This window comes from Tenrec ecaudatus, chromosome 4 (assembly GCF_050624435.1).
Source record: "Tenrec ecaudatus isolate mTenEca1 chromosome 4, mTenEca1.hap1, whole genome shotgun sequence".
Lineage (NCBI taxonomy): Eukaryota > Metazoa > Chordata > Mammalia > Afrosoricida > Tenrecidae > Tenrec > Tenrec ecaudatus.
The window spans coordinates 75,287,180-75,312,415 of record NC_134533.1 but is presented as its reverse complement, the minus strand read 5'-3'; the positions used below and the strand labels follow the sequence as shown (position 1 = coordinate 75,312,415).

The following is a 25,236-nucleotide window of genomic DNA, read 5'->3' as shown; positions in this document are numbered from 1 at the left end:
TACCGAGACCTGAACTAATAAGAGAACACCTGATCACAGAAAATAGAGTGCCCAGATCAAGGCTAAGTGATCATGAGTGGTGAAGAAGAAAAGGTGTCAATATGATGTAGAGAAATGTGCTGCAGACGGTGTAATAAATGACCGTTGCTGAAATAGAGAAACACATACCTCTGGTAAGGTTAACTTGTGTGTCCATAAAGGGTACTGCCAAGTCTTAAACCACGTTAGCTGTGATGTCACTTTACTTTAAAATAGAATCTTTGGAAAATTAAATCGAGTTAAGACGAGATTATATTATACTAGGGTGGACATTAAATCTACTGACAGAAAGGAGAGGGCGACTTGGGACATAGAGAGGTCTCACTTAGTGGGAAGAAGGCCACATTAAAACAGGCCAAGATTGGAATGAGACAGCCACAAGGCAAGGAATGCAAGTTTTCCAGGACCCACTGGAGACCAAGACAAGGAAAGGGAGGGTTCTTCCACAGAGCACAGCCCAACTGACACCTGGGCTCTGGATTGCGACCCCCAGAACTGTGAACCAGGATATTTCTGTTGTTTTAAACCACCCAGTTTGTACTAATTTGTTCAGACATCCCTAGAAATCGAATACAATCTCTAAAGAAGAATGAAAGTCATGACACATTGAGTTATTAACCTCCAATTAGTACTCCACTACCAGGAACGAGTAAAAGTTGAGAAGTACAATTCGAGTGCTCTGAGACATGAGGTTGGTGAGACTCTGTCGCGTTCATTTGGGGCATGTTATCAGGAGGACCAATTCCTGCAGAAGTACAGTATGCACAAGGTCAGGCCAACGAAGGAATTTAACGTGTTGGGTTGACACAGTGTCTGCAGTGATGGACTCCAGCCTAGCAGTGATTGTGAGACCAGAGCAGGAGGGGGCAGTGTTTCCTTCTGGGTCAGGGGTCCCAGAGCTGGACAAATGTAGCAGCCGTAGCAGACAATGGCAGTGTACTAAGGGTTCAACGCATGAGGAAACAGCTGTACTGTAGATTACCGTGACATTAAGATGGATGATGAGGATTTACAGCATGCTTGAAAAGAAGAAATACGGTTGTAAAGCAAGGTAGAATGAGGCTAGTTAAAAAAAATCTGCGTATATACGCAGGAAACTATCTGCAAGAATACATCCTACTCTTCAGCCTGGAAACAATGCCTGTTTCTGGCACTTTTCAGTTTCTTCCTTAAATTTGTCTTTATTTTTATATTAGCGTAATGAGCATTTATCACTTCCTTTTTTAGTTAAAATATTTTACTGGGGGCTCTTACAGCTCTTATAACAGTCCATACATCAATTGTATTAAGCATATTTGTACATATGTTCCCATCGTTCTTTTCTGAACATTTGCTCTCTATTTGAGCCCTTGGTATCAGCTCCTCTTTTTTCCCTCCTCCCCCCACCCTCACGATAATACATTATAAATTATTATTTTCATATATTACCCCGACCACTATCTCCCTTCCCCCATGGTTTCTGTTTCATTCCCCTTGGGGTGGGGGTGGTGGTTATGGGTAGATCATTGCGGTCGGTTCCCTCTTCCTCCCCTCCCCACCTTCTCCCTACCCTCCTGGTATCACTACTCCCATTCCTGTTCCTGAATTCTGTGGCATTTATTACTTCTATAATCAGAAGAATATTAGCCCTTTTCACTCTGGAGAAAAATCAGCTGGAGTTTTGTACTGACGTCATTCTAGTTTATTTCATTGGTTTGTTGAGAATCAGATGAGCAATCCTAAATTCATTCCCTTGGGCTGCCTCATCCGTTTAGATGCTACGCTCAGAAGCAATAAACCCCTCTTTCGGATGTTCTCGTCCTGTTAGTGGCTGTAGTGGGAAAGCCAACACGTGAACCGGAGTTAAACTGAGGCGTGATAAACTTCCTAACTGGGTGTAAGACTGTGCTCTCATATAACTTTCCCATTCCTCATCCCCTCGAGGGTTAGATGCTTATCTAAACCTTGTTCACCTCGTATTCACTTGATTTTTTTAATCTTTTAAAATTATGATTACCTTATGCGTGTCACAAAGAGCCCTGGTGGAGTGGTGTTGATGAGTAGAGTAGCTAACTGGGAGCTCGGCAGTTCAAAACGGCCGGTCCCTCGACAGGAGAAAGATGAGGCGCTCTATTCCTGTAGAACGTTCCAGTCTCGGAGCCCACAGCAGCCGTTCCACCCTGCCCTGTCGGGTCGCCAGGAGTCAGAAATGACTTCATGGCGGTGAGTTAGTTTATCCATGTCATACACTTCATGAACCTCTGCTTTTCTGAAGGTGTTCCTTACTGCTTTGGATTATGTGCTCATGCCTAAAGGCTTGATTGAATCATGACTTCCTCGGCTCTGCTATTTTTCTGTGGCATGATGGTACTTTTTATTTCATACCCTAAAAATAGAAGTTCACCTCTTGTTTCTTAAAGATTAACCCATTGGTAGTTCTTTTCTCAGATGCCTATCTCTTATCCCTCGGGGGTAGACACTTCTTCTTAAGTCTATGTCCTTGTAAGTCTTAGCAATGTAGTTAGTCCATGGTATTGTTCAATCAAATTTATAATGCTTAAATTCCCATTCTTCGTTTTTCTCTGCTCTCTCTGCTATAAGATCAGCCACTACTAGAATGAAGTATACGTTAATCACTCTTTAATGCTGCTGCATACAGTTGTTAATCATGAAACTTTAAAATCTTTAACTACCATGTTGCTTCCTGAATGAATTAGGGTGATGGTTTCTTTATGCCGATCCCTTAATAGCTTAATGTCAGTCAGAACCTCAAGGTCAAGACACATGGCAACTTCACCTGGGAAACAACCCAGATAGAGAATTTGCAAAAATCAACGAAAGCTGCAATACTCAACTAAGTTGAAATATGAATCTGTAAATATTGACAGCTTCAAAACAAAAAGATGGGGAATGGTGTCATCACACAACTTCTGCCTGGAGTCGAAGTCAAAGCAATACCAGGCCGGTTGCTTCTGTCCTTTACCAATAAGAGGACATAACCATAATGAATATGTGCTAACTCAGTGTCCAAAATACATAAAACCTAGCCAAACCGAGAAATCAACAACTCAAATTTAACAGTAGGAGACGTACCTATGTTTTATTATTTCTCTTTCTTGCTATGACTAAGAAAGTTAGCCTCATTTAGCTGGAAACGTGATTTTATCCTTTAAAACAAATAACGAGAACTTTATTCAGTATCAACTTACCAATATTATTATTGTATGTTAGAGCAAGGAGATAAGCATTTCAGAAAGATTGAACCCAAGCGCAGAGTCGTTTTAGTAGGAATGTGTAGCGTGTTTGGGTATGAATACAGATCATGTAGATCCTTTGCTTAACAAGACCACAAAAGCAAACTCAGTGCCATGGAGTCAATGCTGACTCCTATGGACCCTGTAGGACGTAGTGTGGAACGGCCACTTTGAATTTCCAAGCCTGTCACTTTGCGGGAGTAGAAAGCCCGCTCTCACGCAGAGCAGCTGGTGTTTTTGAACTGCTGACCCCAACATGTAACTACCACACTACCAGGGTTCCTTTGCTTTAACCAGGGACTGGGAATTGCCAATCAGTTGGATGGAATTCGATCAATACAGGAGTTTATAATGAGGGACCAAGTAATCTGTCCTGGGTTAGAGGAGAAGTGAGGAAATAGAAGTAGAGGGTGACGTAGGAGAATGTGGGAGCGTTTGAAGTACTGGAGGAATCTGGAGAATGTTGATGTAGAACTGCTCAATAAGCCTAGAAGAAACAGTAAGCAGTAGTGAAAGAACAGTCTTGAGAAAGTCCTCTGACTTGAATTCTTCTCACCTCCTGAGTGACACTAATTATTTTATTCAATTTACAAGCATCTCAAACCCCACATGCTTAAAACTACACTTATCATCTTACTGTCTAAATCTGAAATCCCTCTCAGAAAATGTCATTACCCTTCATCCACTTGTCAAACTTGAGCGTGGTAGAATAAAATTCCTTAATAAGGCCCTCTGTCCATGCCTCTCATTCCTACCAAATGACTGAGTGGGAGCTATGCAAATAGGGTGTGTGTCACCCTGATAGAGGGGCTCGGTCCGTTTTAGTTAGCACTTCCCTGGCTCAAAGAATAAGAACCGTCATTGAAGCAAGAAGAGAGACAGATCTCAGCAACACTGGAACAAGAGCACGTGTGAGAGCTGTCTGAAGTGGCAAAGGCCAAGGCTAGGAGAGCATGAGACAGGACAGAAGAGCAGCAGAGCACCGAGGCAGAGGCCAGGGGACCATGTGGCCGCGACACTGGGGACTAGAGACACACTTGGCTACTGGTTGAGGAAAGGTGTTCCAGATCTGTGATTATATCTTTCCTGTTTACTAATCCTGGTTTCTTGTAACCTGTGAACCCCTCTAAGAGATGCTCTTATTTCTGACTTTTCTGTGAATTCAATGTCCACCGCAAGGAATTCTTGAAACCAGCATAAGAGCAGAGTGTGCTTGGTATCAGAATAGGTGAAAAATGGAGGGCGGAGGCATGCTGACCCTTGGGTCATTGTGGGAAGCCAGAGGTGGCCAGATAAGGACCCCCATGCTGTTTTTTGCACAGATATATATGGCAATTTTTGTTTCGTCCCTTTACATCTTTCCGGTCTTTTGTTTCAACCTCTCATTTGTATCCTAAACATCATGTGATAATCTAAACACTTCATCCGTTTCACAAATCTGTGTCCTTTTGCATATGCTGTTCTTCTGTCTAGAATACCCTTTCTTTATACTCTGTCTAGCTGACCCCTTGTTTCCTAAATTTAGCTTCAAATCTTATCTCACCCAGAAATTACTTCCCTCACATACCTATTTGCTTAAAGGTAACCCTTTGCACTTACCTGTATCATAACACTGGAATTATTTGGTTTTCTGTGTATGGGGGACCATGTCTTACATAACTTTGTGAGGCTACTAATTTATGCAAAACAAGGATTTAAATATGAAGGTGCTTTAGTTGGAATCAACTCAAGGGCAGTGAGCTTTTTTGGTTACAGATGTTTTGGAAAAGGATTTCTATCATTTCTACTTATCCAAAAAAGTGCTGGAAATAACTGTTTCTGTTTATCTTTCCACTGCACTATAAATTCCCAAACCGGGAGATACTCCTTCTTCTTGGTCTTATTTCCTATGACTACACATTGCCGGGTCCAGGGCTCAAACATCAGTCTCAGTTCGATTGAACACTTATTGGAAACTCACTGTGTGCCAAGCGCTGGGTAAGTGCTGGGGGATAAATACGGGCGGCACAACAGCCTGCAGACCCTGGTAGGTTAATGAGCAAGGTTGGCGGGAAACAACGTCCCAGTGTGGGGCTGCTCCAGGAAAGATCTCCCTGGGGGTGAGAAGGGCACATGTCACTAGCATGTCACCTTGTCTAGGTCGCCTTGCATTTAGAAGGAACCTTATCAGTAGAATGATTACTTGAGAGAGCATTTTAAAATGTCATTTATATTTAATGATCGCTGGCTGTTAATATTTGGTTTGGATTCTATTGCTTTCTATTTTTGGAACAACAGAAATGCAGTTATTACCAGGTTTTTTCCTCTCTATTGTTAGAGAGGATTTTATGGTGTGTGGCCTTTCAGTTCCTCCCTAGACATGTTCTCTGTATTTGGCTCAGGAATGTCTTTCATGCCATGTTTATTGCATTATCCTTGAATGAATTATATTTAGCCAAATGATTGAAAGCCAGAAACCAATCTAACATCTCTATCCTGTTCCTTTATCAACTTCCAAATACTAGAAATCTGTTATAAGCCTCGACATGAAGACGTTATGTCTGTATCCTGTGTACTTTTAGGAACACTCAAGAGAATACAGGAGTTAGATGCCGGTAAGAGGTGTTTGAAGCCATTAGACAATGGTTAGCATGAGAAAGAAAACAAATAAATGACTTATAAAAAATATTGAGATATAAGTCACTTGGATAAAATTCATTAATACAATTCATTAATTTTTACTATTTGCATAAAATTATGCAATTGTAACCATTATTAAAATCTAAAACATCTTCCTCACTCTAAGAAGAAACACTATACCCATTAGCGGTTACTCCCCATTTTCCACTCCTCCAGCCTCTATCCATCACTAATGTCTTTTCTGTCTCTGTGGATTTGGCTGTTGTGGACATTTCATATGAGCGGAACCCTACATGTGTCGTTTTGTAGCGGGCCTCTTCCCTGCAGCTTGGGTTTTCGAGATTCGTCCATGTTCGGCATCTCCCAGTATCCGTTCTCTTTTCCGGCCCAGTATTGCACCGTCTGGGTCCGTCATGTTGTATCTGTCCATTGTCCGTTGAGAAGCACCTGGGTCCTGTCCGCGTTTGAGCCCATTTATGAGTGGTGGAGGGTGCCCATAGGACAGAGCCAGCAGGGGAATTCCTGAGTCATCCAGGGAATGTGTTTACCAGTTAGAGGAATGAACAGACTCCCATCGTTTTCCTTGAGGGAGCACTCCTGGCTTGCTGTAAGCCTTCCAGTGGTTTCTAAAGAACTGAAAATGTTGATTCCAACCGCTTCTGTGCCCCTTTTCTTGGTTGCCTTGTGAAAGAATTGGCTTATTCCTCTACCGTATTCTCTGACTTCATCCCTCCCCTGCTTTCCATGAGAAATTGGCCATCTTCATACCCTTGTCTATCGATACTAACTGCTTTCAAGATGGTCTCATTAGCTGTAGTTTTAGCAGTTTGCCTCGGTGTGTTTTTCCTTTGCAATTACCCTTCTTGGAGTGTGCTGAGCTGCTTGAATCTGTGAGTCTTTTTCTCACCCAATCTGGGGAACTTGGCAGTTCCTTCTTAAAAACATATGTGTGCTGTTGTTGTTAAATGAGAAATTCGTGGCAGTTAGAGTGACGAGGGTGGTGGTGTTACAATGTGCCATCGAGTCTGCCGAGACGCATAGAGCTCCTGCGGACATCAGGACGACGCGCTGCTGGCCCTGCGCCGCCCCCACCAGCACTGCTACGTTTTAGTGTGTCTTTGCAGGGATGGTCAGTCCATCTACTTGATCACCCTTTTTCTGGCCTCCTACATTGCCAAGCCCGCTGCCCTTTCCAGACTGCTCTCTCCTGACAACATGTCCAAAGTACTTGACACAGAGTCTCACCTCCTCTCTATCTAAGGAGCATGTTAGCTGTACTTCTTCCAAGACAGATTTGTTTGTTCTTTTGGCAGTCCACGGCACCCTCAGTATTTTTTTCCAGCACCATAACTCAAGTGCATCCGTTCTTTGGTCTTCTTTATTCAGTGCCCAACTTTCACAAGAGGCTATTGAAAATGCCCTGGCTTACCAATCACAATAATTTAATATAACACACACACACACATCCCGCAGGGGGACGAACAACAGAAAAGTGGAGGGAGACAGCGGTCGGTGTAAGACATGAAAAATAATAATAATTTGTAAATTATCAAGGGTTCATGAGAGAGGAAGGGTGGGGAAGGGAGGGAGGGGGGAATAAAAGAGAAACTGATACCAAGGACTCAAGTAGAAAGAAAATGTTTTGAGAATGATGAAAGCAACATATATACAAATGTGCTTGACACAATGGATGGATGGATGGATTGTGATAAGAGCTGTAAGAGCCCCCAATAAAATGATTTTTTTAATGCCCTGGCTTAGGTCAAAGGTACTTTAGTTCAACAGAGTAACATCCTTACTCTTCAACACTTTGGACATCTTTCGCAGCAGATTTACCCAATGCAATGTGTCACTTGATTTCTCAACTGCTGCGTCCATGTGCATGGATTGTGGAGTAGGCAGTTCATATGGCTGGGCTGAAACTCCAAATCCTCTTCTTCTGCCATAGGCTGTGGCTGAAATTGCTTCTCAGGTCTTTTAACCTCTGGTTGTTTTCCACCACACTCCTGTCAGGAACCGGGAAGAGCCTGAGATTTCGCTCTACTTGTAAGCTAACAAGTTAGGTTGACACATTTTTACTGGTACTGACAAGACAACAGACTCCCAGGGCATTGAAAAAGGACGTTATTACAAAGGACGCACCAAATGGCATTAGCTTCCGTTGTTTGCTTTAGTTCCCTTTGTCCCCAGCGTCTGTCCGTCTGTCCGTGGAGATGATGCAGCATTGCTACTCGGCTGACGAGTACTGAGGTGGAGGAATGCGTTGCTCTTAGCAAGCGGTGAACGGCTCGCACTTAAGAAGGGAAGGAGAGTAGTTCATAAGGAATTTCTCCAGCTGGCCAGCTAGCTAGCGAACCTGGTGCATGCCCTGGTGCATCTGGTAAGACAGGGAAAAATACCAAGGGAACTGTGGAGCGAGGCCTGCCGGGGGCTCCTTGGAGTTTTCTTCGCGGTGACTCAGTTCAGGGTTCAACCAGGGATTCGTATTGAATTTCATAGTTAGATTCTGTGTAGTTTTCTCCCCGTGTACAGATGCTTGGGCACCCACACTGTATCCTCTAAGGCCGCCAGTTGGAGGATTCTGCTAATGCTTGGGTTCTCCCCTCTGTCCATCCGACAGGCTGGGGAGCACCCATAGATGAATACACAAGTCTCACCCGGCCTCACTGTCAAAGGCCGGGACCCCTTCCGTTTTTCCTGCTTGTGGTGGCCAGCACAAGGTGGATTTGTTTTGCCGGGGTGTGGTCCAGGTTTGACCACAGCTGTCTGTCGGGAGTGGGCGGACTCTTCAAGATCAAACTCTGCCACTTTCTTTAGTCTGTAACTGATCGAATTGCTAGTTAGGTTGTATATTATTCTGCATAACAGTTTAGCACCCCTTTGCTCAACTCTGCAGTATCTGCATGCCACCCTTGGGAGTCCAAGCACTGGCCTTGCTGCCCCTTTCTGGCGTTAACCCCTTTGAAGTGGAGATTGCTGACCTGGGTTTTCTCCACTTCCAGTCCAGGAGGCTGGCACCCCTCTCCTGTTATCTCGCTCACTGACGTTTGCCGGCAGGAAACAAACATCGGAAGCATTGAATGACGGGACAGTTTAATTCCCAGCCAGTCTTTTTAGTGGTGATACAAATAGAACTCATTGTGTATGAAATGTGATGCCTGTTGGCATTCTCTTAAAGCAAATGCAGGTTACTTTAGTGAGACATCAAATAAATCCTCAGTAATTAGAATAATAAGGACAGTCATTGGAGCTGTAAAAGGCAACACAGGCACTGTTACTTCTTTCAGTTCCTGTAGTCTTGTGTAAATTCTACTGTGTTCCGTGGCTTTAATTACTTTTTTTAAGAGAAGGGAAAAGATTGTGTCTATTATGTGTTTATAGAATTGAGGTCAAGTTGGGGAGGGAGAAGATGTCGACCAGTTTAACTTTTGTAGCTTATTTCCCTCCATCTAAAGCTAACTATGGTCACTCATTTGCTCACCAAAATGTCAGTGATCACACAGACAGTATAGAACTGTGTCGCGCACTAAGGGACATATTTACAGTCCATCCCAACCTTATTGATGACATCTGAGAAGTTAAGTGCTACTATCGAGGAAAGTGACTGCTGAGATAGACAGTGTTGTCCCTGCCAGAAATTACTGCACTTATCTCTGGGAAATACCCGTTAATTGAAGTAATGCAGTCAGGGAGACAAAAATGAACTCCTGGCTCCTTTCCGTAATAGTTTTATATTCTTAACGTCTGAACTTCCTCTTCCTGATCTATAAAAATCAAATTATAATGGCCACTTCCCAGAGCTATTGTGAGACTTAGATGTCATGTGTGTTAGGCTGAGTTCTGTAGGGAAGCAAAACGTGTGTGTGTGTGTGTGTGTGTGTGTGTGTGTGTGTGTGTGTGTAAGGAGAAACATTTTTTAATGGCTTATACAGATGTAGAAGCCACTAAGTCCTGACCAGTTTCAAGTTCATGGGTCAGTTGTTAAACTGGAGGCTTCTCCTGACTCTCATATCTTCTGAGGTTGATGAACAGGATAACACGGGCTGCAGAGGCAAATACATCCAAGATCAGTGATGATGATGATGATGATGATGATAATTCTCGAGATTGGCAGGCAGTATGGCAGGCCATTGGCTCAAATTCAAAGAACTAGAAGTTAAGCATCGAGGTGCAGGATCCAGACCCCTCAAAAAGCAAACAAGCTTTTTTACAGTACCTGCTTAGAGGAAATAGACCACCCCCTAGGAAACCTCCTTTCAGTTGCATCAGTACTGTGACCCAAGCAAAGGGGTTGCACTCCGCTCTAATCTTACAACTGTTTGGCTGCTCACAGCAGCTCCATCATTGAATTGATTGTATTATGTTAGGTCATATTGTGGAGGATTACTAGGTTTCGACTACCAAACCAGTAATAGTCATAACCCATCTAATTCAATCAATCAGTCACGTAGAGCACTATGTTTGCTTTGTTGTAGGGGCTGCACCTGGAGAACCCAGGTGCTGGTAAAGGACTAGCAAAGAGAGACGCTAAAGGGGTATGACCAGGAAGGACAACCAGGAAGCAAATTGTTTTGTGACAGTTCTCACAAAAAGAGAATCAGGACAATCACTGTGAGTCTGCCAGGATTCAGGACTCACAAGACTGGCCAGAAGGTCGATCTAACCTCCTAAGCCAGACCCTGGAATGAAAGAAGGGATTAGTTACAGAAATTCAGTTACTTACAGAGTTTGAAGTCGAAGTAGAAATAAGCCAACAACGGCGAACAAATTAGGACATAGCTGTGACCAGTGGAAGTTTGCGGTGAGGTAGCACTATATTCTGTATTCTCTAAAGCGGATCCTTTGTGGGCCCTGTTGGGATCCACGGGGCCTGCAACTTCACAGCTGGAGCAGGTTGTAACTACCTAACGGAGACATGGCAAACTAGAGGACACGTAACTTCTCCTTGTTCTTATTGTGACTACTTCAAATCAGCTTCATGATGCCATAACTCACATTGAATAAAAGTAAACCTAAGTTTACAGTTAAATGAATTTTGACAATTTTTTAAAACATTTTATTAGGGGCTCATACAACTCTTATCACAATCCATACATACATCAATTGTGTAAAGCACATCTGTATATTCTTTGCCCTGGAGTTTTTACAAATTTATAAATATTTGTAACCACCACCATAATCAACATAGAATATTTTGATCACCAAAATATCCCTTGTTCCCTATTGCAATTAATCTCCTCCTGCCCTCCTAGATTAGGTTTTTTTCCCTAGAATTTCATGTAAATGGAATCACAGAGTTGGTACTCTTTTGTGTCTGACTTCTGTCACTGGGTGGAATTCTTTTTGAGTTACATTAAGTAAGCGAATTTAAGGGGAAAAAAAACAACCCTCAGAAAATACATAAACAAACTTGGGGTAATCTATTCTACTCTAAATAGTAGATGAAGTTTAAGTTTCAGATCATCAACTATGTATTGAACAGTTTAAACTACTCATCAAAGCCCCCATTTGTTGACCTTTCACTCCCACTTTGATTGTACTTCTCTCTTGAGGACGACTGTCTTCCATTCATCCAAGGTCATGCCATCAATAATCTGGCCCAGGGGTCAGCGACTCTTGGTATGGATGTGCATGTGGCTTTGAAGAAAAACTGTACATTGTTAAAGGCTATTACTCGGATAACAGTGATTTCATTTGTAAAAATATATACATGCCTCTCGAATAATGTATAAATGGTTGTGAGGGACAGGATTGGCTCTTCCATCTCAAAAGCTCACTGACCCCTGAACTATCTAGCTCACTGCCTTCCCTCTCTGATTGTCCATCTCCAAAGTCTGTTTCTTTTGGTATGAAAGTTTTTACCTTGATTTCCCCCAGCCCCCAACAGTGGTACAGATAATATTTGCCCTTTCGTGAATGGCTAATTTCACTCAGCATAATGTTCTATAGGTCCATCCATACTATTGAAGTGCTTCCTGTTTCCTCATTGTTTTTCTATGATGTGTAGTATTCTAAGCCAAGAAATTTGGAAGACAGCTACTGACTGAAAGAGATCCATATTTGTGCTTGTTCCAAAGAAAGGTGGTTGAAGGTGATCCAACAGAATACAGAAATTGTCTGACAGTATCATTAATATCACGTGCAAGGAAGACTGAGGAACCACCTGTGATATGCAGATGTCACAGCCTCGCTTGCCAGAAGGGAAGTGGACCTGCGCACTGACTAATGAAGTCACAGATTGCAGCCTTCAATATGGATCGCAGTCGACATGAAGAAAGCAAACACAGCTGTATCAGCAGGCAACATCCTGATGACTGGAGGAAAAACCTAATGTCGCCAAGGATTCCTTTCACTTGGATTCACCATCAAAGCTTGTGAAAATAGCAAGCAAAAAATCAAAAGATGTATATTGCATTGGGCAGATCTGTTGCAGGCGACACTTTTAAAATGTTAAAAAGCAAAGAAGTCATTTTGAGGACTGAGGTGCACCTGACTCAAGCCATGCTATTGTCACTTTCCTTGTAAACGTGGGAAGGCTGACCGATGACTAAGGAAGATCTTGCAGCGCTGCTTTTGAATTCCGGTGCTGATGAGGAATATTAAGTATACCGCGACCACAGGAGAAGAAACATCCAGATTTTGGAAGAAGTGCATTCCAATTGTTTTCCCTTTTCCTTTGACATGTTGTCAGAAAGGACCAGTAGCTAAAGAAGGATATCCTTTTAAAGGAGAAGTCCAGCGACAAAGAAGGCGATCTTCGATTAAACTGGTGGCCGCAGTGATGGGCTCAAAGATTGTGAAGATGGTGCAAGACCGAACCGTCTGTGTGTGTTAGCCACAGGCTGACTGCTGGTGGGTTGCCGGCACCTACTGGCAACCACAGAGACCTAGGAAATACTGAGTTACTGTGGGAAAAGTTACACTTTGCTTAACTTTATTGAAAAACAAAAACAAGTTTTTAAGTATTTTACTTGCTCTCCATCAGTAGATGACAGTTTCAGTTGCTCCACAACATTGGCGGTGTCAGTATTAGCTGTTGTAGTGTGTTTCTAGGATTCCATTGTGTTTCGCTCTGCCGGCCCTGGTGGATTGCATACATGTTGGCTTGCTACCTCTGAGATCCGAGGCTCCCACCCAGCAGCTGCTCCTCAGGAGAAACTTGAGGCCGCCTGCACCCATGACGATCTTCCGTATGTCAGAAACCACATGTAAGGCCACTGTGAGTTGGAGTCAGCTCAATGGTGGTGTGGGTTTTGTTTTTGGGTTTTTTTGTAATGACAATATTGTTGCACATTTTTCTTTGTTGTTGTCTTGGGGTTTTTTTGTAATTCATATCTTCTTGCATGAACGATCCTTTTTAGTTTTTCCTGCCTATTTTTATCAGGCTATATATCTTATTGAGTTGTAAGAGTTCCTTATATGTCTCGTATCTCTATATATGTGGATGAATACAACTCCTTTGTCAGATACATTTACTCTGAATATTTTCTCCAAATTTGCCTTTCCATTCTTAATAATAGTGCCTTTTGAAGACCCCCTAAAGTTTTAGGGTGTATCTTTATCCTTTTTAAATTTTGTGGTTCATTGCTTTATCTAAAACAGTCACAAAGATTTCTCTCATGCCTTCTTCTAGAAATTTTAATGTTAATTTGTCCATTTAGATGTGTGAGCTCCCCTATCTGTGGGATTTAAAAAATCCTGATTTACTTTTGTATTTTACACAATGATTATTTGTTTAATAAACATTAGTTGAGTGAAGAACTAAATCAATATGACTTTGCAGTAGAGAATGATGATTTTAAGGCATTGACATAGCTAAGCACTAGACACTGTATATTTCCTCTTGGCTTGTTTTTTCTTTTCTTTTTTTAAAAATCATTTTATCGAGGACTTGTACAGCTCTTATCACAATCCATACATACATCCATTGCATCAAGCACATTTGTACATTTGTTGCCATCATCATTCTCAAAACATTTTCTTTCTACGTGAGCCCTTGGTATCAGCTCTTCATTTTTTTTTTTTTTTTGCTGGAATTTCTAATGTGCTTTGGGCTTATATCACTAATCTGTTCCAGCTGGAAAAAAGATAATCAGTTGGATTAAAAATTTGAATCAGGAAATGTATTTTAAAAACTTGGAATAATCGTTAAAATATTTAGGAATTTGAAAGTAAACTTATCTAGAAATGAAATTTCATTTTATGTTTTCAAGTAGCAGATGTAAATTCCTCCCTGTATGAATTCAGAAGTTTCAATTACTATACGTTAAAAAAGTAAAAGAGTAAATTGAAAAAGTTCACCAGTGTATGATGTGCGTAAATTACAGAAACCTTCTAAACACTTCTCTGTATCTTGCTAAACTGAAAATCACTGTCTTAGGCTGAATACTCTAGAGAATCAAGGTGTGTGTGTGTGTGTGTGTGTGTGTGTGTGTACTCTAGAGAATCAAGGTGTGTGTGTGTGTGTGTGTGTGTGTGTGATGTTTCTTTCCTTTTCTTTAAGGAAAAGGTCCAGTTGACAAATCTCAAATCCCTGAGTCAGGCATCAGGCTTACCCTGACTCTTGGTTGCATGGGCTGACAAACCCAAGGTTGGCCAATTAGACAGCAAGCTCGTGGGCTGTAGTAGCCAGAGAATCCTACAATTTATAGGTGGGACAGCAGGCTGCAGACACACATCCTGAGAACCTTAGGCCCAAAGATGGCAAGTCAAATGCTAGATGAAGAGAGAAAGCGAGAGCGTCTGCATGTTGGATGTGCACCACACTAAGAAAGCTTACTGGCTTTCAGCTGACTTGGCTTTTCAACTGATTGGCTACTCAGCAGATCATAAGGTGGAGGTTAATGACATTATATTACGTTGTGGAAAAACAGTCCATCCAGTGTCTGCCAAACCACTGAGAATCATGTCGTTTAGGCAAGTTGAGTTGACACATGACATTAACCCTCACATCCGCCTTTCTCCCACTTAGTGCAATATCAGAATAGAGCTAGGTTGTCTAAAGGGGCTACTTTTGTTCATCCTGAAATGATGACTAGAAGCAACAACAATTGTCTGCCTTCACCGGTACTTTTTAATTTTTAATGTTTTTAAAGAACTACCAGTAGAAATGCTGCACAAGCTGTTTGGAACACAGTGCAAAACAAGCTGCCTAAAGTAGGTGCTTGACACTTTTCCAGAAGAAAGTACCAATAAGGAAACTCAGCCATGGTTTGTGCTTAGCTCTCACTAGTAACAATTGGTAACAAATAAGCCTAGTCACATATTTGCTACTATTCACATTCTCCTTGTTTTTCTTTATGTCAACCCCACTTTTCTCCCATGATACACCAGACACTGAAAATTTACAACTTGTCTTTTGCCACTTGAAAAGGGTGCAGGACACAGCTAAACAGACATGGGTCACAGAGATCTTTACAAAGTAGCCAGTCCACAGAGAGGACCACATGGCCAGCCCCACTATGAGGCATGACACCCCTCACTGACTCATAGCTCTACAGAAGACAACACCAGACATACAGTGTGGGAATTGCACCCGATCTGATCCTGCCACACCGAGGCAAAGCACTAAGGAGGTGCAACAGAACAGCAAAGGAATGGAGTGGCGATGTCCCCAGGGAATGCTGAAGGTGGACATTTTGGCCAGGGCGTGATGCCCCAACAGACTGGACTAGAAAATACTCCAAAAGGCCAACAACCATTACAAGCCTTTCTTTCTTGTTGTGTTTGTTTGTTTTTTGTTGTTGTTTTATTTTATATTGTTGCTTGGTTTTGCTCTGTCTTGTTTTTGTGCATGTTATTATCTTCACAGGTCTGTCTAGATAAGATAGGTTGGATAAACAATCTGGAGGAGAAAGCAATGGAACCGACAGTTCCGGAGGGATATGGGAGAGGGGGAAGTGGGGGTTAAGGAAGTGTTGTTAACAAACCCAGGGACAAGGGAACAGCAAGTGATCCAAATCGGTGGTGAGGTGGGTATGGGAGGCCTGGTAGGGCATGATCAAGGGTAATGTAACCAAGAGGAATTGCTGAAACCCTGGTGGGGACTGAGCATGATAGTGGGGCAGGCGGAAAGTCAAAGGAAATGTAGGAAAGAGCTGGGAGGCAAAGGGCATTTATAGAGGTCTATATAAAGACATGTACATATGCAAATATATTTATATATGAGGATGGGGAAATAGATCTATGTGCATATATTTACAGGTTTAGTATTTCGGTAGCAGGTGGACATTGGGCCTCCACTCAAGTACTCCCTCAATGCAAGAATACTTTCTTCTATTAAATTAACATTCTATGATGCTCACCCTCCCAACACAACTGCTGAAGACAAAACGGGTGAACAAGCAAATGTGGTGAAGAAAGCTGATGGTGCCCGGCTATCAAAAGATATAGCGTCTGGGGTCTTAAAGACTTGAAGGTAAACAAGCGGCCATCTAGCTCAGAAGCAACAAAGCCCACATGGAAGAAGCACACCAGCCTGTGTGATCACTAGGTGCCGAAGAGATCAGTTATCAGGCATCAAAGAACAAAAAAAATCATATCATTGTGTGCTCACCTCCATGATACGATTACTGAAGACAAATGGGTGCATAAGCAAGTGTGGCTAAAAAAAAGCTGATGGTGCCTGGCTATCAAAAGCTATAGCTCTGGAATCTTAAAGGCTTGAAGGTAAACAAGTGGCCATCTAGCTCAGAAGCAGCAGGACCCACATGGAAGAAGCACACCAGCTTGTGTGATCATGAGGTGTGGAAGGGATCAGGTATCAGGCATCATCAGAACAAAAAATTTACCATAGTGAATGAGGGGGGGAGTGCAGAGTGGAGACCCAAAGCCTATTTGTAGGCCGCTGGCGATCCCCTTGCAGAGGTGTCTTGGGGAGGAGATGAGCCAGACAGGGTGTGATGTAGCAACGATGAAAAATACAACTTTCCTCCATTTCCTAAATGCTTTCTACCCACACCACCCCACCCCCGCCCCACTATCATAATCTGAATTCTACCTTGCAAGTCTGGCTAGACCAGAGGATGTACACTGGTACAGATAGGAACTAGAAACGCAGGGAATCCAGGGCGGATGATACCTTCAGGACCAGTGGTGTGAGTGGCGATACTCGGAGCGTAGAGGGAGGGTGGGTTGGAAAGGGGGAACCGATTAAAAGGATCTACATGTGACCTCCTCCCTGGGGAATAGACAACAGAAAAGTGGGTGAAGGGAGACGTTGGACAGGGCAAGATATGACGAAATAATTTATAAATTATCAAGGACTCATGAGGGATTTGGGAGCCAGGATGGAGGGGGGAAAATAAGGACCTGATGCCAGGGGCTTAAGTGGAGAGCAAATATTTTGAGAAAGATGAGGGCAGTGAATGTACAAATGTGCCAATTGATGTATGTATGGATTGTGAGAAAAGTATGAGCCCCTAATAAAACAATTAAAATAATAATAATTTTTAAAATCTTTACAAAGTAAAGAATATACAAAACCCAAGCCAACCATATTACTCATTTAAGAGGCAGGCAGATTTAGTGTGTGAATTATAATAAAAATCCTGAGATTAAAGACCGGGCTTTTATTTCTAGACAATCTTTAGTAACTTTTACTTAATTTCTTAAACTGGGTAACTTGTTCTACTCTAGGGGATAGTACAGTATGTGGTTCCGTTCACAAAATTGGAACTTTAGGCACACAATACTGTAGGGACTGCTGCAGAAAGAATTATCTACAAAATATCTCTGCTTGCCTCTTTTCGTCACAATATGTGTTTGCTGGGATAATGTTGGTATTTAATATACAGCTCTTATGGCTAGCGTGTAGCTTAAATTTACAGAAAAGGCTTAAAAGGCTCAACAACGTCTCTACCTTTTGTACAGGTCAAACTATGTTCTTAAGATGATGATTTATTGTGTTTTGTTTGTTTTTTAGTATTTACATAGCATGCGCTGCTTTTTGTGATATTTAAAGGTAAATTTACTTGTAAAGTCAAATCCCAAGATACAGGCACTGGCCATTCTATCATGTCCCTGTTTTGAATGTACCTCCCAAGGATCCTGGATCTGTGGGGTGTGGTCCTCAAGTTTAGATAAGCTGGCGCGTAGTTTGCCCAGAAATGATTGAAACGCCTAGTTCTGAGTGTTACATGCAAACATAGAAACATGGTGTGCTTTTCAGAAAGAGGGCCCTTTTATCAGAAAAGGGGAATTATGTATGCCTGCAAATGAAACAGGGCTGTGAAGCAGCAGCTAAGAGAGAAGTCCCAAGCCAGGCAGAGTCGTAACTGGGAGGGAGAAACAGAATATGCACCATGGGCACTGGAGCAGATTCACAGACTTGGACCTCAGAGAGAGACTGTTCTATCATTGATTAAGGGCATGCTAGGCATATCTTAATTCCTCAGAAACGTTCGATGGTAATAATGAAGAATTTAACATATTCCGACATAAGGGATCGCGACAGGTTGTTAAAGTGGTGACGGCAGCCGTGCCCTTCTGCCAGCGCATTGCAAGGTAGAGGAAGAGAGCAATGCTAACAAGGAGGTGCCAGAAACCGCTCTCACTCACAGCAGCAGCCCATGTGGCAGAGTCGGATTGCCGGTCATCTTCACGGGACAGATGGCTCGCTCTCCCCCCGCCCCTGCCCACAGCTGGGGAGACTCGATCCTCCAGTCTTGTTCGTAGTACAGTGCACAACCAGGGCGCCTCTGGGACACCCTTCCTGGGGCTGGGCCAGGAAAGCAGTGAGTGACAAAGACGTCTGCCGTCTGTCAACAACCCTGTGGATGCAAAGCAGTAGTGAACGTCATCATTTTCTGGGCCATGGAAAAAAAACCAGGTGGGAAAGAGTGTTTTCAAATCAGATTAAAACTACCTCTGGGTTCACATAATTCCAGAGAACTTTTCCCGAGCTGATGGTGGTGGGTGGAGCTTCATTACAGCTGCTGAGCTGGGAGGAGCTTTTGGAGAAGTTGTGGGTCAGTTGTAATGCTAATGATGATTTCTAATGCTGCCAAAGAACAATAATCCCTCTCTTCTTTCAAAAGATTGAGTTTGGACCTCAGCTTTCAAGGCCAGAGAATTCATGGCCAAGCAGCCAGGAACCATTTACAGTAATCCTTGCCAACTGCCGGCTTCATAACACCAGGGAAAACATGACCTTCCGAGAACCTTTCTTTTTATCATTTTACGCTGTGTTTTCTCCAAGGCGTTTTTGTAGCTGTCTTGGTGGATGTGTATTTGAATGTACTTTTATGACCCTACACTTGGCCTCCAAGCACATGGACACTCCTTATATAGCGTTCCTCTCCCCACTTCTTGGCACGAGAATGGTTTCCAGCTGAGTGTATTCTTTTGCTGCCCTTTCACCTGGTTTTGAATCTTATTTTAGAAATGGCCTTGTTCTTGGAGCTTATTTAAAGTGTGGTTGGTCTCAGCCTTGCCGCAGATGGCCTTCGTGTCTATGGAAAACTATAAAAAAGAAAGGACATTAGCATAAGTTAAAATGGAAAACATTTCCCATGAACCAACAAAACAACTGAAAATTACTGCAAGTTACTAGAGTTCAACACTAAACTGCTGCCTCTTAGCCTGTGCCATTTTGTTGAACATTCTGAAGGTCACAAAGATGAAATGATTTCTAAAGGTTACAAAATATTGACAAGCACTTATATTTCTTATTTTTCTCAAAGTAATATACCTCAGAGAGCTGTGATTATAACACATACAAATAAACTTCCATAAAGAAGGAAAATATACCCAAAAAACCTACCCTAAATTACATTTGACGGGGGAGCGATTATGTTTTCATAATCTGTGGTGACTTGGGTGTTGCTGAGATCCTGGAAGCTATGCCACAGGTGTTTCAGGTGACAGCAGGGTCACTGGTGTATAACTTTGGGCAGAGCTTCCAGACAGGGACCAAACTGGGAAGAAGAAGTAGGCGGTCCACTTCTGTGGGGTCAGCCACTGACAGCACTGTCTTATACAGTGCCAGGTGATGAGGGGCTCAGGTTGGAAAGGACACAAAATCATCAGCTAAGAGTTGACCCTAATGTTGTGGATGGAGCAAATCTTTCAAGTCCTTCATTTACTGATAGTGTATAACTCAGAAAGAGAAGAAACAATTGCAAATAGCCATTGATAATGTTAAAATACATTTTCTGGCTACTGAATATCCAGTTTCTTAAGATGTAGTAACAGACGGGATTTCCCTTTTGTATTGAGTTACATTCATTGCCAACCTACCAAGAATCTGTATTGTTACAGATTGGAAACCCAGAGCTTTGACATTTTCTATTTCATTGTAGGGGCTAGACCTAGACTTGTTCAACTTACTTTAGGTACTATAGCAACAGCCTCCATAAAATATATCTGAGTAATTGTCCACATTTTATTGGCCACACTACTGTTTGCAAGACGTTATGCGTTTTCCAGCTTGCACTTGAGGAAGCCCCTTATTACCATTAGCACTCATTCATGAGCACCTGTTTTAGGCACTGGCGATGTAAACATGAATAAAACATGATGCCTGCCTTGGAAAGTTCCTTCATGAGAAAGATTCCTAAATATATCATTAAATAGTGATGGAAAAAACATATTGATCAAGGGTAGGGCTGCCCAGCAGATTATTGTCATTGCTGTCAATAAATTGTATACCTGTGAAAAGTTGAATTGGCAAAAGTTGTGTGATAGATATATTGACAACAGTGACGAAATAAAGAGTAAATGCTTACGTTTGCTCGTGTAGAACCAAACATCTCATGGAATTTATGCCTTAGGTTTGGAAGTTTAAGACCACGATTTCATGGACCATCCTCATTAACTGGCTAGTGTTCCTCTTCCACCTCCTGATTCACTGAGCGTTGTCCTGGGTTCTTCAAGGCTTCCAAGTAGACATCCAAGGCCCACCAAGTGGTTTTTAATTCACTGGGGACAACAGAGGAAGGAGAGGTGGGAGGGAAAAATGTGGACCGTGGGGCTAATTGCCTCCATGAGCAGCTGTCGCCTCTGCCGTGGGTCCCAAAGGACCGGGTGGTGGCCAGCTCAAATGAAAGATTCCCTGGCAGAATCCTGATCAAAAGAGGGTGGAGGGGTGCATAACAGAATTTTTAATTCTCTTGGACTCTAGACTTTATGCGGCCATGGAGAATAGATTAGCCCCTAAAACTATTTCCCCGAGACAATTGTTGAACCTTAAACCAAAATTATCTCTGAAGTCTTCTTACAAACCAAATCGTAGTTCAACGTAACTACTAAAACACGGTCTGCTGTGAGCAGTGTGCTTTTACAAGAGCACTCGACACAGACTCTAAACACATTGAAAAGAGACTCTAGAAGGCGAGCTTAGAACGCTAGGGGCCTCGAGTGTTTGTAATCATAGAAGGTACAACTCAGGAAAGGAGTGACAGTGGTGGGGTAATTCAAAGGAATGTGTCATTGTGACTAAATTGTACATGCTGAAGTAGTGCATTTTTTTTTAAATCGTTTTACTGGGGACTCGGACAGCTCTTATCACAATGCATATGTGCATCCACTGTGTCAAGCACAGTTGTACATGTGTTGCCATCATCATTCTCAAAACATTTGCTTTCTACTGGAGCTCTTGGTATCGGCTCCTCATTTATTTTCCCTCCCTCCCAAACCCTTGATAATTTATAAATTATTATTTTGTCAAGTCTTACCTTATTTTGGGATTATAAAGAGACTTTTCCCCAGCTTTGTCTCCCCCAAAGATAGGTGGAACATTAGAGGCTGTTTGCCAGCATATGGTGGGAGGTCAGATGCTTAGAGACATCCTCCCTGAAGGCAGTCAGTTGCCAGACAACTAACTCTGGGCCCACCACAGGTAGGGCTCCCTCCCTGCTGTTAAGGACCATGGGCTACTTCTCCCTAAAGGCTTGTGACCATTAGTCTGGTCCCTGTGGGTGGGGTTTATGCCCTACTGATAATGGTTTCCATGGAGAGCCAGAGAATAGGTCAATCCTGCTCAGTGACATCCAAAGTTAGGCTGCCATCCCGAGTCTAGGATGCCCATCTTATCACATGTGTGCCCCCAAGCCCTCCTCTTCCTATGGCGTGTATGTCCCTAGATTGTCCCCCTCATTGCTGTATTACCTATAGTGCAGCCCCTCCTGTGACGTATGTCGTTACCTTTAATTAATAGGCTTACACTCCCCCCCAAAGATATATAAGCCTTGGTTAGCAATAAAGATCCCTCCTGGCCTCTCATCGGTTCCCCCTTCCTCTCCCCAATCCTCGCCTCCCTGTTCCCTTTCCCCTTGTCCTCTTTCCCCTCCCCCTCTCTCCTGACCTTTGCTCTCTCTCTCTCTCTCCACGTGGACCACCAAGTGAGGCTGAGGTGAGCAAGCTACCAGGAGATGTGTCTGACTCCATTATTTCAATCTCTTCTATCTCTCATGCTCTCTATGACTTCACTATAATCTTTACTTATTCTCGCTGTACAATTGCACCTACTGGACCCGTGATGATGTGCTCTAGGGGCTGGTTAACCCTGACAGGTTATATGTAGATCATTGTGATCAGTTACCCTTTTCTCCTCCCACCTTCCCCTCCCTCCTGGTGTGCAGTACATGTTTTGTTGTGTCTATTCTCAAATGTGACAAAGAAAATAAACTGTTTACATAGTCACATTTCAAAGTGAAGCATGCTACATACTAACTGTATGAACAGTGTGTTCCAGCAGTTTGCAGGGATGAATGCTACATTAGTGAGTGCTGTTTCAGAGAGAAAGTGCCATTTTAGCCCTGTCCTGAAAGATTGGAAAGAATACCATAGGAGAGTGGGGAGCAGGGCATGGACCCCAAGACTAGAGAACCACCTGGGCCAAGACCGACAGATGTGAGGAGGCGCGCTCTAGACCGGGTGGGAACCTTTGCCTGCCAAGAGCTATTTGGATATTTATGGCTTCTTTCCCGGGCCACACAGGACTTATCAACATCAGAACTCGCCTGCTGTATTTGGTCAAATAGTTCATGAACTCCTCAGCCCTGGTGGGAGGGCTGGCACTTTGGTAAAGCATGTGACGTGAGGTGGAATCGAGGACTTCTGAGAGCTTCAAGCTGGGCCGGGTTTTCCCCACCCCTGAATATGTGCAGTGTGGGTAAAAAAAGACAGAGAAGCTCACCAGCTTAGATTCTGATGATGCCCACAGCCCCAGATCAGATCTGAGTGTGAAATATCACTGCACTTTGGATCCAAATTAAAAATATATATAGGTAGTGGGTTACTTGCTTCCCACAGCAGTGCGAACCCACCTGCTGCCGCACAGGAGAGCGACTTCCGGCCTTGGAAACCCGCAGGAGCGGTTCTACTCTGTGCATTTGCAGCCGGAGATTGGGGAAGAAGGCGGCTGGAGACCCTGCAAGACTTTGGGTTTGCCCTAAGGCAGTAGCAGTGGAAATAGAGAAGAACTGCTAACTACAGAAATGTGAGGGACTTCTCCAGAAGTAACTGGAGTTTTGTGACCTGAGAAATCCAGGGTAGGGAAGGGAAGTCTGTCTTGGGTGACTGGGTAGATAGTGAAATTAACTGAATTGGGAAAATATAAAAAGGAAAGCAGATCATTCATTATATTTTTGCTTGTCTTGTGTAGTAAAGAAGGCAGGGGTTTGTTTTTCATAAATCATTTTATTGGGAGCTGTTACAATCCATACATCAATTGTATCAAGCACACTTGTACATATATTGCCATCATCATTTTCAAAACATTTTCTTTATTCTTGAGCCCTTAGTATCAGCTCCTGTTTTTCCCTCCCTCCCTCACCTCTCACCATTGCGGGCCCCTAATAAATTATTATTTTCCAGATCTTATACCATCCACTGTCTCCCTTCACAGATTCCTTCTCTGTAGGAGTATTCTAGTAGAGAGGTCTAGTAATGTTTTTGACTTTCTACTGCTTATTTTTCCATTCAAAACTAAGGTTCTCAGAGGTTAATAGATCATGGTCTCCAAAAGGTGGCAAAACATGAAGTCCTGAGCTTTTAAACGGACTCTGAAGCACAATGACCTTTTAAAAGAAAAGGAAGTCTCTTGGTTTCCACCATAGTTATTTACTGCTAATTTTCCAGAATCGCTATTTTTTTTAAGACAAAACAAAATGAGTAGCATTTGTACAAGAAAGATTGATTTTTCTAAACTCTGTTATATGATCTTTTTGTTATTTGGCTGGTAAGAGACAAACAAAGTGTACTCAGCATCAGAGCCAAGGAGCCTGAGCTTCTTGTTTCTGTCTACCCAGTCCCGAGTAATAACCATATCTGAATATTTATGCTTCATCTAATCTTAGTTGCTATCCTGTTTCAATATCCAAAGACCCCAAACGCACTGCCATCAAGCCCATGCCCACTCACAGCGATCCTACAGGACAGGGTAGAACTGCCCCTGTGAGTGTCTGAGACTGCAACGCTACCGGAGTAGAAAGCCCCCACGTTCTCCCATGGAGCAGGTGATGGTTTTGAACTCCTGACCTTAGAGTTAGCAGCCCAGTGTGTCACCACTGCACCACCGGGGCTCCCTGTTTCAGTACAAGAGTGATGGAGCGTCTTCTTTCCTGCTTTTAAAATAATATTTTCTTCCCATTTAGAAGGTTGTCCGTCTTGAAAAATAGAGAATAAAGCAAAACAGGTGCTTGAAACTCTTTCCTTTTGCCCCCTCCTCTCCTGCTCCTCCTCCCTCACCTAGCCAATAAATCTCAGAAGTCATTCACCAGTCATTGAAGGAGTTGGGAAGATGTTGAACAATGTGAATCACCATGCACACCTGATTCTCGTTTCACGTATTCAAAAAATAAATTAGCACACTTTATCTGCGTGACATGAGAAAACAATGGAGTTACCTTGGAAAGATGTAGTCTTGAAAAGCCAAAGGGGCAGCTCTCCGTGCCACAGAGTCTGTGAATTGAGTCGCTTTAATGACAGCGAGGGGTCCGTGGATCCACGGGAAGCTCTAGCGTGAGCCCTTGCCCTTGCCCTTGCCATCGAGATTCCTTGTTGGCTCTTTGGCCTTGGTGTTTCCTTCACTCTGTCCTTGATGGCTACGCAATGTAGCCCTTGCTGTTTACGGCAGCTGCCGGGGGGTGCACCCAGCACTGGTCATAGCTCTAGATGTAGGAAGCCAGCGGGTGTGTAAGGCATTTGAAGATTCCTTTGGGATAAAATGGGTTCTATAAATACAACTTTTTAATGAAACTATTCTTGGCACCCATTCGAGAAATATAGCAATTAATATGTCTGTGTGGTTTTGTGGCAAGACAGAGGCTCGGAGTCAGTTTGTTTGTTTTTTTTCCCACTAGAGCGCACTGAATATTTTAAATACGTAGAGTTCATCATGTGA

At 42.9% G+C, this 25,236-nt stretch overlaps 1 protein-coding gene and 1 long non-coding RNA gene across 5 annotated transcripts in view; one reads left to right on the top strand and one right to left on the bottom strand.

The window, feature by feature from the left end:
* Window positions 1–25,236, top strand: part of NARS2 (asparaginyl-tRNA synthetase 2, mitochondrial) — a 107,577-nt gene that overhangs the window by 47,676 nt on the left and 34,665 nt on the right. Inside the window, exon 1 of one of the 4 annotated variants that reach the window (XM_075546354.1) lies at window positions 5,146–5,249. The exons of the other annotated variants lie outside the window; for them this stretch is intronic. Within the exon in view, the coding sequence (XP_075402469.1) occupies window positions 5,161–5,249 (89 nt within the window). The 5' untranslated portion in view covers window positions 5,146–5,160. Of the gene's footprint in view, window positions 1–5,145; window positions 5,250–25,236 lie in introns of those variants that run through there. 4 annotated transcript variants of the gene reach the window in all.
* LOC142444955 (uncharacterized) lies at window positions 10,946–25,037 on the bottom strand. Its single transcript, XR_012783943.1, has 3 exons — window positions 24,740–25,037; window positions 20,618–20,810; window positions 10,946–19,352 (listed from the first exon to the last, which is right to left on the bottom strand). It is a non-coding gene; the product is annotated as an uncharacterized LOC142444955 (long non-coding RNA).